Genomic DNA, 13,263 nt, shown 5'->3' on the forward strand with positions numbered 1-13,263 from the left:
TGTTATCTGTTCCACCATGCTCATCCTATCTATGATGGGTACGGTATCTGCTCCACCATACTCATCCTATCTATGAGTGGTATGGTATCTGCTCCACCATACTCATCCTATCTATGAGGGGTATTGTATCTGCTCCACCATACTCATCCTATCTATGAGGGTATGTTATCTGTTCCACCATGCTCATCCTATCTATGATGGGTACGGTATCTGCTCCACCATACTCATCCTATCTATGAGGGGTATGGTATCTGCTCTACCATGCTCATCCTATCTATGAGGGGTATGGTATCTGCTCCACCATACTCATCCTATCTATGAGGGGTACGGTATCTGCTCCACCATACTCATCCTATCTATGAGGGGTATTGTATCTGCTCCACCATACTCATCCTATCTATGAGGGTATGTTATCTGTTCCACCATGCTCATCCTATCTATGATGGGTACGGTATCTGCTCCACCATACTCATCCTATCTATGAGGGGTATGGTATCTGCTCTACCATGCTCATCCTATCTATGAGGGGTATGGTATCTGCTCCACCATACTCATCCTATCTATGAGGGGTACGGTATCTGCTCCACCATACTCATCCTATCTATGAGGGGTATTGTATCTGCTCCACCATACTCATCCTATCTATGAGGGTATGTTATCTGTTCCACCATACTCATCCTATCTATGAGGGGTATGGTATCTGCTCCACCATGCTCATCCTATCTATGAGGGGTATGGTATCTGCTCCACCATACTCATCCTATCTATGAGGGGTACGGTATCTGCTCCACCATACTCATCCTATCTATGATGGGTACGGTATCTGCTCCACCATACTCATCCTATCTATGAGGGCATGGTATCTGCTCTACCATGCTCATCCTATCTATGATGGGTACGGTATCTGCTCCACCATGCTCATCCTATCTATCAGGGGTACGGTATCTGCTCCACCATACTAATCCTATCTATGAGGAGTACGGTATCTGCTCCTCCATACTCATCCTATCTATGAGGGGTACGGTATCTGCTCCACCATGCTCAGCCTATCTATGAGGGGTATGGTATCTACTCCACCATGCTCAGCCTGTCTATGAGGGGTACGGTATCTGCTCCACCATGCTCATCCTATCTATGAGGGGTATGGTATCTGCTCCCACCATGCTCAGCCTGTCTATGAGGGGTACGGTATCTGCTCCACCATGCTCATCCTATCTATGAGGGGTATGGTATCTGCTCCCACCATGCTCAGCCTGTCTATGAGGGGTACGGTATCTGCTCCACCATGCTCATCCTATCTATGAGGGGTATGGCATCTGCTCCCACCATGCTCAGCCTATCTATGAGGGGTACGGTATCTGCTCCACCATGCTCATCCTATCTATGAGGGGTATGGTATCTACTCCACCATGCTCATCCTATCTATGAGGGGTACGGTATCTGCTCCACCATGCTCATCCTATCTATGATGGGTATGGTATCTGCTCCACCATACTCATCCTATCTATGAGGGGTATGGTATCTGCTCCCACCATGCTCAGCCTGTCTATGATGGGTACGGGATCTGCTCCACCATACTCATCCTATCTATCAGGGTTATGGGATCTGCTCCCACCATACTCATTCTCTCCCACCACTTCCATCTGGATTTGTGACAAGAATCACAGGAGAATAAGATAAAATATAAAAATATCTGGATTTTATTTCTGTAGAAGAGACATCTATACTGTACAGACAATATTCATAGACAGGTCCAGCTCGCATGGAGCTTACAGTGATTTAACTCTTTATTTCTCCTATTATTCTATTTTGAACACAAGTGGCTAAGATCCCATTACATAGGAGGGAACTCGGGTATGTGTTAGGAGGGTGGGTGTAGTAGTACTCACTGGTTATTAATATGCATCTAATAACCTGTATGTTGTTCAGTGTTTTCTGTTATGTAACACATGATATATCACTATGAGCTGTTCCACCACGAGGTGGCGCTATATTATACTTATTACTTTTTTCTAAACACAAGGGGAAATGCGACGGCTGAATAAAATGCTGTTATGGTATTTGCACACTTTGCCGCAATGTTGAGACAGATATCTATCCCATTAAGTCGTTTAGAGAACTTTATAGTTCTGAAATCTGTGTGAATTGAGCCCAAAAGCTTAGAAAAAAGGGTGCACTTTTTCCCTGTTATAGCGCCATTTTCATCCACAGGCTGAGTCTGGTATTGCAGTTCATCACCTCTATAATCATCAATTATTAGATATATTCATGTCTTGTGTTTTTTTTTTACTGTTATCACATATTTTTTTAAGTTTTGACCTCTACTGGAAATAATGTCATATTGAAAACTGGAAACAGTCATCAAACTGCTGTTGATGGATCTGATTCCCAGAATTGCATTTTTAGGACCAAATGGGATATTGGCTTGACTGTTTTATTAAAGTGCTATTAGCAGTCAAACATGATTTTTACTATATGTTGTAATACATAGTAGAAGTGAAACTCAAACTCAGGATCACGTCCTTTGGAAGGAAGTGAAAACTAAAGTGAAAAGTTAAAAAAAATAACTAAAAAAGTTTAAAGAATATTAAAACAAAAATAGAAAAAAAGAAAAAGTTTGAATTCCATCCTATTTCACCTATCGAAATATGCAGAAAAAATAAAAAAATTTAAAAAATTTAAAAATAGTCATATCAAAATATAAAATTACCCATAAGGTATAAACACTGTAAAGAAAAAACAATTGAAATTGCATAATTGACATTTTTTGTGCCCAACAACTCCACCTAGTAAAATGTATGTATGTAAAATAATCAAAACATCATAGTTGTCTCAGAATGGTACCAATAAAAATGATAACACAAAATGCCACACAAAAAAAAGTTATAAGGCTCAGAGAATGGTGAAACAAGGTTTTTACAAAGTTTAGAATTTGTTTAAACCATGTAGAAGTTTGGTATCTACGAAATCACAGTGACCAGAAGAATTATGTTTCCAGGTCACTTTTACCACACAAAGAACGCCGTAAGAGTAACCCCCCCATCTAAAGAAAAATTATTTGCGTTTTTTTATATTGTTTTCGTAAATGTTATGGCAAAATGAATGGTGTTTTTCCAAACTACAACGTTTTTTGCAAAAAAAACAAAACAAAAACAAGGTGTCATATGGCTATGTAGAAGGAAAACAAAAAAAAAGTTATAATTCTTGGAAAAAGAGGAACAAAAAAACAAAGCACAAAAGATGAAAGGGGTTAAAGGAACACTTACACTGTGGTATACCTAATGCTGGGTCTGAGTGGGCGGAGCATGACAAAAACACCCCTTATATGGGTGTCAAGCGGTTAGTCTGCACAGTCATGTGACTATTAGGCTCCACCCAGGGTAGGACAGAATTGGCATCTGGAAATGAGGCACCATGAGACATCACTAAAATAAAGAAAGGGGCTTTATACATGTCGGATTGACAACCAAAACTCTCCTTCAAGTCCTTTAAGGGAGCCAACATGTAATATTAGGTGATGAGTAGAGTGCAACTTCAAGGAAGCAGTAAAGGCACAATATTTCAAGTTCCAATCTGAGACCTTATTTCTTAGTCCTGGGTAGTTCCTGACTACCCCAAATGATACAATTTTTAAGATTAAAAGTGAAAATACTATTTGTCAACAATTTTCATCTCCAGATCTCTGTAACGCATCCCAATACAGCATGATTTCATGGGGTTGAACCTCATGGGCGGTAACAATTTGTCGGTACGTACACACCGAGAATGGAGGCTTTGACGCAAAAAATGTCACCTTGCTGTGAAGTTCTTGCAACGGGATTTTAAGTCTTTCCAGGCACATGCCTACATACACATCCTCGAGCTTGAAGAAGGGGATAGATGTCGAAATGTTGTAGACCTTCTGTGCCACATCTCTGGAGAACACGTAGCCCGTCCCGGAACAGAACGGTGGGTACTTCTCGCCCGCATACTCTCGTTTATTTATGTACCATTTGCTGATTATGTTGCGGATAGGACTGTCATTCGGCTTTAGGATGCCCGTGAAAAAGTTGGAAGTCTGATTTCTCCTCAGAAGGAGTTCGACTAGATAAAATGTATTGATGAACATATCGGTGTCCGTCTTCATGACGTACGAAGTCTGTGGGCAATAGTGGGTGATCCACTCCATGCCCATTAAGGTCTTAATGGTCAGATTGTAGTAGGAGTCGACGAAGTTGCGTTGGATGATGTCTTTGTACAAGATACTTTCCTGGTCCAGGCTGACCTTCTCATCTTCTTGTGTACCCAGAAGAAAGTAAGTCACCACCCTCTTCCCTTGGATGAACATTTCCTTCCCCCATGTTTTCCGAATGGCATCTCGAGCCTCTTTCTGGCCATAGCTGGTGGTGACGAGAAGAACCAGGAATGGAGGAGATTCTTTGCAGTTCGCCTCAGGAACTCTCATGAAGGCTTTGATACTGTAGTCAAATCGATAGTGCACGTAGCTGTCACTGCAGCCGAGGCAAAAATACCATATCTCAAAATCCTGCATCTTGATGTACAACCCGAACATGAACAAAGCGGGGAAAATCAGCAAAGAGGCGAGGATCACTTTTTTACGAGCCATCTGAAACGAGAAGGAAAAAAAAATTGTTATTACCCCTACTGTGGCAAATTGGATTGGTAGGAAAGGGAAGACACTGCTAAACCTGGATATGAATGTCCAAGACACCCCGAGATATGGAAATGATAACGACTCCTTGTAGGGCTTCAGCGCAAGGGCAAAAAAATGGCGGTAACAACATGGTAAAGTATGTCTATGGTTAGATACTTGCACTATCATGTATGTATGTAAGAAGAGGGACTCGTCACCCAATTTAGTCTGATTTCTAGGATTGGACTATTTAAAAAGCATAAAGGGCACATGCCCCTTGGGGACATATCTATCTATCTATCTATCTATCTATCTATCTATCGTTGTGAGGTCGAAACGTTGCACCACTTGGTGCTGGATTAAAGTCCACAAGTTTTCTTGAACTGTAGTGCTGCCTGATTTTTTCTATTTATATTTTGCGTTGGACAACTGCATTATTCAGGAAGTATTGCACCCAAAAGCCTGTGCTGCTATTTGTCTTATCTATCTATCTATCTATCTATCTATCTATCTATCTATCTATCTATCTATCTATCTATCTATCTATCTATCTATCTAGTAAATCTCTGTATCTCACATCTTTTTAAGCAATCTCATACTTCTTCAGTAGCATAATGTGAGAAGGCCAAAAGGGCATTTGCCTCTTGCTCTAAATTCTATCAGGTGCAAAATTTTGCCTTAACCCCCAATGCCGACTGATGGTCCAGGAGAACCAGCTGTAAGCACCACTTCTCCTTTGAGCGGCACACCAGCGTTATGCTTCTTCTCAGTCACTTCCCCCAGTTCCTATCCAGATTGCAGCAGTGCAGACGAGTTTGTCATCAGCTGCCGCGCTCTGCATAGGCAGTGACCAGATGTCAAAGCTCACCGTATGATGAAGTGCGCTCTGTTATATCGATCACTACATGACCAAAGCATGTCAGGTGATGTCAAGCTCATCTCTACTGCTACGCTGCGCATAGGCTGCAACCAGAATGACTGAGGTTAAGCAAGTGAGTAATGAATCATGTGAAATCACTGACTGAGGTGGAGTAACAAAGATAAAATATAATTTTTAATAATATTTGTTAAATAAAATTAATTAGACAACCGGTCCACCGTGATTGTGTATAAGCCCTGAAATAGGACTCAGTGTATCCCAAAAACTTCAATCAAGCACATAGGGATCCACCGATGATTGCACTTTGCCTTTAGTAGTGAGGTATTGATTAAAGACCGAGCACCATTACTTTCAAGCAGAGCCCTGATGTGCGACTCAATGGAAAGAACTCAGCCTAATAAGGTGCATCACCTATTATATCTTGTGCTCAATGAACAGGAACGGTTTCCATATAAATCCCGTGTTCAGATATGTACCGCCACCTGGTGCTCTAGACCTAAACTGGTGTCATTAATTCACTGTAGGACTGCTCATACTAGAAGCTTCTTAGGACAGATAGAGACAGAGGAGTGATATATAATTATTGGAGGAATCACTTCCATTCAGATCAAGTCACTAACACCCCTCATAATAGGGACACACTACCCCTTTAACATTCTTTGGGCGACTAATGAGTCTGAAGCCTGATGATACAGTCCCTATCGCCTGTACTGTATAATCTCCACGCGTTTCGCCCTTTACTGCATTGATGGGCACACCAGGACTCTATTTATCATGTTTATGTGCTGAGTATAATCACATAGCAACATTACACTCCCGGCCACGATATGAGCTGTGCACATCAGTACTGTCGCCCGGCATTTAAAAACAAAACCTCACCTCCCACCTCTGACGCGCATGCACACTAGCCAATTCAGTATATATATAATGCGCTGCGATTGCGGGGGCTTGCGCTGAGCGCCACCCCGAGATCGGGTGTGGGTGCCAGCCCTGTGACATCCTGCACCATTGTCCACAATCGGTGCTAGCACCAATTGTGGGAGTTTAACCCCTCTGATACCGCTGTCAATAGTGAGAGCAACATCGAGGAGCATCGCATAGGGAGTGAGCTCCCTGGCTGCTCCAATCAGCACAATGTGATGCGATCGCGATGTGCTGATGATCGCCATGGAGACCCCCGACCGCAAGATAGCCACGGGGTCCTTCCGGGAAAGTGGCCTGTGAGCGCCTGCTAAAAGTACAAGCTGACACACCTCCTTTCCTGTCAGACGCTGTTCTGATGCCCTGCAGTGCAGAAGCATTGTAGAGTATCAGATCAGCGATTTGTAGAAGTAAAGATGATCTCCCATCTGGGGACAATGTAAAATAGTAAAAAAAAAAAAGATATTAAAAGTTTTTAAAAAATCCCCAAATAAAGAACAAAAAAAATGAAAAAATATGAATCCAATAAATACATTTACTTATGTAAAAAAAAACAAAAAACACATATTTGGTATCTCCACGACCAGAACAACCCAACCTATAAAACTGTCCCACTAGTTAACTTCTTCAGTGAAAACAGTAAAAAAAAAGAAAGAAAAAATGAGCCAAAATACTATGCTTTATCAGAATGCTGCAGAGCAAAAAGTGCAATAAAACGCTATAAAAAACGAATGTAAATAAAAATTGTATCTCTGATAGTGTCATCTTGTCCCACAAAAAACCAAGCCTCCATAAAGCTGTCAGCGTGAAAATAAAAAAGAAGTTATAGCTCTATAGAATTAAAGCGATGCAAAAATAATTATTTTTTCTATAAAATAGTGTTTGTTGTGTAAAAGCACCAAAACATAAAAAATATATAAATGTGGTATCGCTGTAATCGTACTGACCCGAAGAATAAAGCTGTCTTACCAATCTTACCACACGCGGAACGGTATAAAAAAACAAACAATTCCTGAATTGCTGGTTTTTGTTTATTCTACCTCTCAAAAATCGGAATAAAAAGCGATCAAAAAATGTCATGTGCCCGATAATGGTACCAATAAAAACGTCAACTTGTTATGTAAAAAATAAGCTGTCACATGACTCTGTTGGTGGAAATATGGAAAAATAATAGCTGTCTAGATATGGCGATGCAATAAAAAGTGTCTTTTAGTGTGTGACAGCAGTCAACCATAAAAACCCGCTATAAATCTGGAATCGCACCGACCCGAAGAGTAACCTTGCCTAATTACTTTGGGGTATGCTCTGTCATATAGGCTCCTCAAAGTCGCTTCAAATGTGAGGTGGCCCCTAAAAAACTGGTTTTGTAAATTTTGTTGTAAAAACGACAAATCGCTGGTCAACTTTTATCCCTTATAACTTCCTAACAAAAAAATGGTGCTGCTGTAAAGCAGACATGTGGGAAATGTTATTTATTAACTATTTTGTGTGACACAACTCTCTGATTTATGGGAATAAAAATTCAAAGTTTGAAAATTGGAAATTTTCAAAATGTTTGCCAAATTTTCCGATTATTTCACAAGTAAACATAAGTCATATCAAAGAAATGTTACCACCATCATGAAGTACAATATGTCACAAAAAAAAATCTCACAATCAGTGGGATCCGTTGAAGCATTCCAGAGTTATTACCTCATAAAATGATAGTGGTCAGAATTGAAAAAATTGGCTTGGTCATGAAGATGAAAATAGGCTTCGGGGTGAAGGGGTTAATATCCGTGGGTATACTGATATGTCATTACATAGTAAGGGTTAAATAATTAATGCATCTAAATACCTACACCTGATCTATGTGCTTATAAGAATGCAAGTCACTCCATATGTATGTTTTTATTTTGATTTGTACCTGATGAAGACAGCGCTCCGCTCTAGAAACGTGTTATTTTATTAATAAAAACAGAATTTTATACTACATCCGGTAAGACATTGCCTTCATTTTTTTCCTTCCTGTTCTTTTGGTCCTACCTCTTTTTTTGAATGACAGTGAATATGTCCAGTAGGTGGCAGCATCACACAGCGCCTCAGGCGGCAGGTAAACCTCCGAGGCTGGGACACAGTGTGACTACCAGTCCGTGCTAGTGACGGACATATTTCCCTCTCTTTTTGGTGAAGTGGATCATTTGACACAGCTCAGCCAAAAAGACTTGGTTCTTTTGGATCCTAAACAACTTTCAATTAAAGAGTGATTGTCACACGGGTGAACACAGTAAATCATAACACATGTGATGAAATCCTCACCCACCTGCAGTTAGCCAATGGCAGCATGATCATTAAGGTTTTAACATGATCTACGCGGTCATTGGACAGAGTTCCCGGTCGGATTCAGCACCCATACAGCATTGTTTCACCCCAGTGAGAATCAATTTATATAAGTGACTGACATGGGGAGATGTCTTATTCGCTGACGACCTGAGGTAGGAGAAGTGAGGTGAAGCAGTTATTATCTCTCCATCCTTACTTACAAACAGGAGCGTAATGACTCCTCCATGGGATGGAGCTATTTGATGCGTAACTATGCCAGGGAGGTCAGGGAACTCCTGAAGCTGTCACTTCCCTGTGTTCTGTACAAGAACCACTGCCACCTACTGTCTCCCTCATACAATCCCCAGAGACCCTACTACTGTCTCTCCCTAAAGGCTACCAGAGACCTACCACCTACTTTCTCCCCCTAAAGCCTAATAGATATCCTACCACCTACTGCCTACCCCTAAAGCCTGCCAGAGACCCTACCACCTACTGTCTCCACCTAAAGCCTATCAGAGATCTACCACCTACTGTCTGCCCCAAAAGCCTACCAGAGACCTACCACCTACTAATTCCCTCTAAAGCCTACCAGAGATCCTACCACCTACTATCTCCCCCTAAGGCCTACCAGAGACTTACCACCTACTGTCTCTCCCTAAAGCCTACCAGAGGCCTACCACCTACTGTCTCCCCCTAAAGCCTACTAGATATCCTACCACCTACTGCCTACCCCTAAAGCCTGCCAGAGACCCTACCACCTACTGTCTCCCCCTAAAGCCTATCAGAGATCTACCACCTACTGTCTGCCCCAAAAACCTACCAGAGACCTACCACCTACTGTCTCCCTCTAAAGCCTACCAGAGATCCTACCACCTACTATCTCCCCCTAAGGCCTACCAGAGACCTACCACCTACTGTCTCTCCCTAAAGCCTACCAGAGGCCTACCACCTACAGTCTCCCTATAAAGCCTACCAGAGATCCTACCACCTACTGTCTCCCCCTAAAGCCTGCCAGAGACCCTGCCACCTACTGTCTCCCCCTAAAGCATACTAGAGACCTACCACCTACTTTCTACCCCAAAAGCCCACCAGAGACCCTACCACCTACTGTCTCCCCTAAATCCTACCAGAGACCCAACCACCTACTGTCTCCCTCTAAAGCCTACCAGAGATCCTACCACATACTGTCTCCCTATAAAGCCTACCAGAGATCCTACCACCTACTGTCTACCCCAAAAGCCTACCAGAGACCCTGCCACCTACTGTCTCCCCCTAATGCCTACTAGAGACCTACCACCTACTTTCTACCCCAAAAGCCCACCAGAGACCCTACCACCTACTGTCTCCCCTAAATCCTACCAGAGATCCTACCACCTACTCTCTCCCCCTAAAACCTATCAGAGATCTACCACCTACTGTCTGCCCCAAAAGCCTACCAGAGACCTACCACCTACTATCTCCCTCTAAAGCCTACCAGAGATCCTACCACCTACTATCTCCCCCTAAGGCCTACCAGAGACCTACCACCTACTGTCTCTCCCTAAAGCCTACCAGAGGCCTACCACCTACTGTCTCCCCCTAAAGCCTACTAGATATCCTACCACCTACTGCCTACCCCTAAAGCCTGCCAGAGACCCTACCACCTACTGTCTCCCCCTAAAGCCTATCAGAGATCTACCACCTACTGTCTGCCCCAAAAACCTACCAGAGACCTACCACCTACTGTCTCCCTCTAAAGCCTACCAGAGATCCTACCACCTACTATCTCCCCCTAAGGCCTACCAGAGACCTACCACCTACTGTCTCTCCCTAAAGCCTACCAGAGGCCTACCACCTACAGTCTCCCTATAAAGCCTACCAGAGATCCTACCACCTACTGTCTCCCCCTAAAGCCTGCCAGAGACCCTGCCACCTACTGTCTCCCCCTAAAGCCTACTAGAGACCTACCACCTACTTTCTACCCCAAAAGCCCACCAGAGACCCTACCACCTACTGTCTCCCCTAAATCCTACCAGAGACCCAACCACCTACTGTCTCCCTCTAAAGCCTACCAGAGATCCTACCACATACTGTCTCCCCCTAAAGCCTACCAGAGATCCTACCACCTACTGTCTCCCCCTAAAACCTACCAGAGATCCTACCACCTACTGTCTCCCCTTAGAGCTTACCAGAGACTCTACCACCTACTGTCTCCTTTCTACATCCTCTCATAGCTCCTGTCACCCAAAGTCTCCCTCCTATACGACCCTGAGCACCTAACACTCCCTATCTCCCTTCTATACGACATCCAAGGCCCCAGCAACATAATGCCTGCATCCTACCCCCTCGGAGCCACAGTCACTCACAGTCTGCTTAGAATAGGTATTCAGTGAGGGTCTGCCATCCGGAACTCCCACCGATCAGATGTTAGCTCTTCTGGCAGCCCCTCCAGACTACCAACTTTCTCTCTTAGACTCCTTCATAACTCCGGTCGCCCACTGTCTCCATCCTACACCACCTCAGAGCCTCTGACACCCACTGTCTCCATCCTACACTACCACAGAGCATCTGACACCCACTGTCTCCATCCTACGCCACCTCAGAGCATCTGACACCCACTGTCTCCATCCTACACCACCTCAGAGCCTCTGACACCCACTGTCTCCATCCTACACCACCGCAGAGCATCTGACACCCATTGTTCCATCCTACACCACCGCAGAGCATCTGACACCCATTGTCTCCATCCTACACCACCGCAGAGCATCTGACACCCATTGTCTCCATCCTACATCACCGCAGAGCATCTGACACCCATTGTCTCCATCCTACACCACCTCAGAGCATCTGACACCCACTGTCTTCATCTTATACCACCTCAGAGCATCTGACACCCACTGTCTCCATCCTACACCACCGCAGAGCATCTGACACCCATTGTCTCCATCCTACACCACCACTGAGCATCTGACACCCACTGTCTTCATCTTACACCACCTCAGAGCCTCTGACACCCACTGTCTCCATCCTACACTACCACAGAGCATCTGACACCCACTGTCTCCATCCTACACCACCGCAGAGCATCTGACACCCACTGTCTCCATCCTACACCACCGCAGAGCATCTGACACCCATTGTCTCCATCCTACACCACCTCAGAGCATCTGACACCCATTGTCTCCATCCTACACCACCTCAGAGCATCTGACACCCACTGTCTCCATCCTACACCACCTCAGAGCATCTGACACCCACTGTCTCCATCCTACACCACCACAGAGCATCTGACACCCACTGTCTCCATCCTACACCACCGCAGAGCATCTGACACCCACTGTCTTCATCTTACACCACCTCAGAACATCTGACACCCACTGTCTCTATCCTACACCACCGCAGAGCATCTGACACCCATTGTCTCCATCCTACACCACCTCAGAGCATCTGACACCCACTGTCTCCATCCTACACCACCGCAGAGCATCTAACACCCACTGTCTCCATCCTACACCACCACTGAGCATCTGACACCCACTGTCTTCATCTTACACCACCTCAGAGCATCTGACACCCACTGTCTCCATCCTACACCACCGCAGAGCATCTGACACCCATTGTCTCCATCCTACACCACCTCAGAGCATCTGACACCCATTGTCTCCATCCTACACCACCTCAAAGCATCTGACACCCACTGTCTCCATCCTACACCACCTCAGAGCATCTGACACCCACTGTCTCCATCCTACACCACCACAGAGCATCTGACACCCACTGTCTCCATCCTACACCACCGCAGAGCATCTGACACCCACTGTCTTCATCTTACACCACCTCAGAACATCTGACACCCACTGTCTCTATCCTACACCACCGCAGAGCATCTGACACCCATTGTCTCCATCCTACACCACCTCAGAGCATCTGACACCCACTGTCTCCATCCTACACCACCGCAGAGCATCTAACACCCACTGTCTCCATCCTACACCACCACTGAGCATCTGACACCCACTGTCTTCATCTTACACCACCTCAGAGCATCTGACACCCACTGTCTCCATCCTACACCACCGCAGAGCATCTGACACCCACTGTCTCCATCCTACACCACCACTGAGCATCTGACACCCACTGTCTTCATCTTACACCACCTCAGAACATCTGACACCCACTGTCTCTATCCTACACCACCTCAGAGCATCTGACACCCACTGTCTCCATCCTACCACCACTGAGCCACCTGAGGTTAAGTAAAACAGGTTACTTGCATCTTAAAAAAAAAAATCTGCAACATCAAAAACTCACGGAGGGAATGTGGCCTTATGGTACGTGATATACAATTTCCATACAGGATCACAAAGGAAGCAACAACCTTACTGGAGACAATTCATTTCCTACCTGATAATCCTCAAGGGTGTAAATCAAAGGTCAAATCCGTCAGGCTTTGTAGTGAGAATTTTACTTTGATGATGGGTCACGAAGAAAGACGTTTCCACTTTGTCCCTAAGAGGAAGGAAATACAATACAGAATTTACAAAAA

At 44.4% G+C, this 13,263-nt stretch overlaps 1 protein-coding gene across 1 annotated transcript in view; it reads right to left on the reverse strand.

The window, feature by feature from the left end:
• Positions 1-1,677: 1,677 nt before the first annotated feature.
• The window catches only part of B3GALT5 (beta-1,3-galactosyltransferase 5), an 81,247-nt gene continuing 69,661 nt past the window's right edge, over positions 1,678-13,263 (reverse strand). The window contains exons 2-3 of the mRNA XM_077293864.1: positions 13,122-13,226; positions 1,678-4,606 (exon numbers count right to left, since the gene is read on the reverse strand). Of these exons, the coding sequence (XP_077149979.1) occupies positions 3,659-4,606 (948 nt within the window). The 5' untranslated portion in view covers positions 13,122-13,226 and the 3' untranslated portion in view covers positions 1,678-3,658. The remainder of the gene's footprint in view (positions 4,607-13,121; positions 13,227-13,263) is intronic.

This window comes from Ranitomeya variabilis, chromosome 3 (assembly GCF_051348905.1).
Source record: "Ranitomeya variabilis isolate aRanVar5 chromosome 3, aRanVar5.hap1, whole genome shotgun sequence".
Taxonomy (NCBI): domain Eukaryota; kingdom Metazoa; phylum Chordata; class Amphibia; order Anura; family Dendrobatidae; genus Ranitomeya; species Ranitomeya variabilis.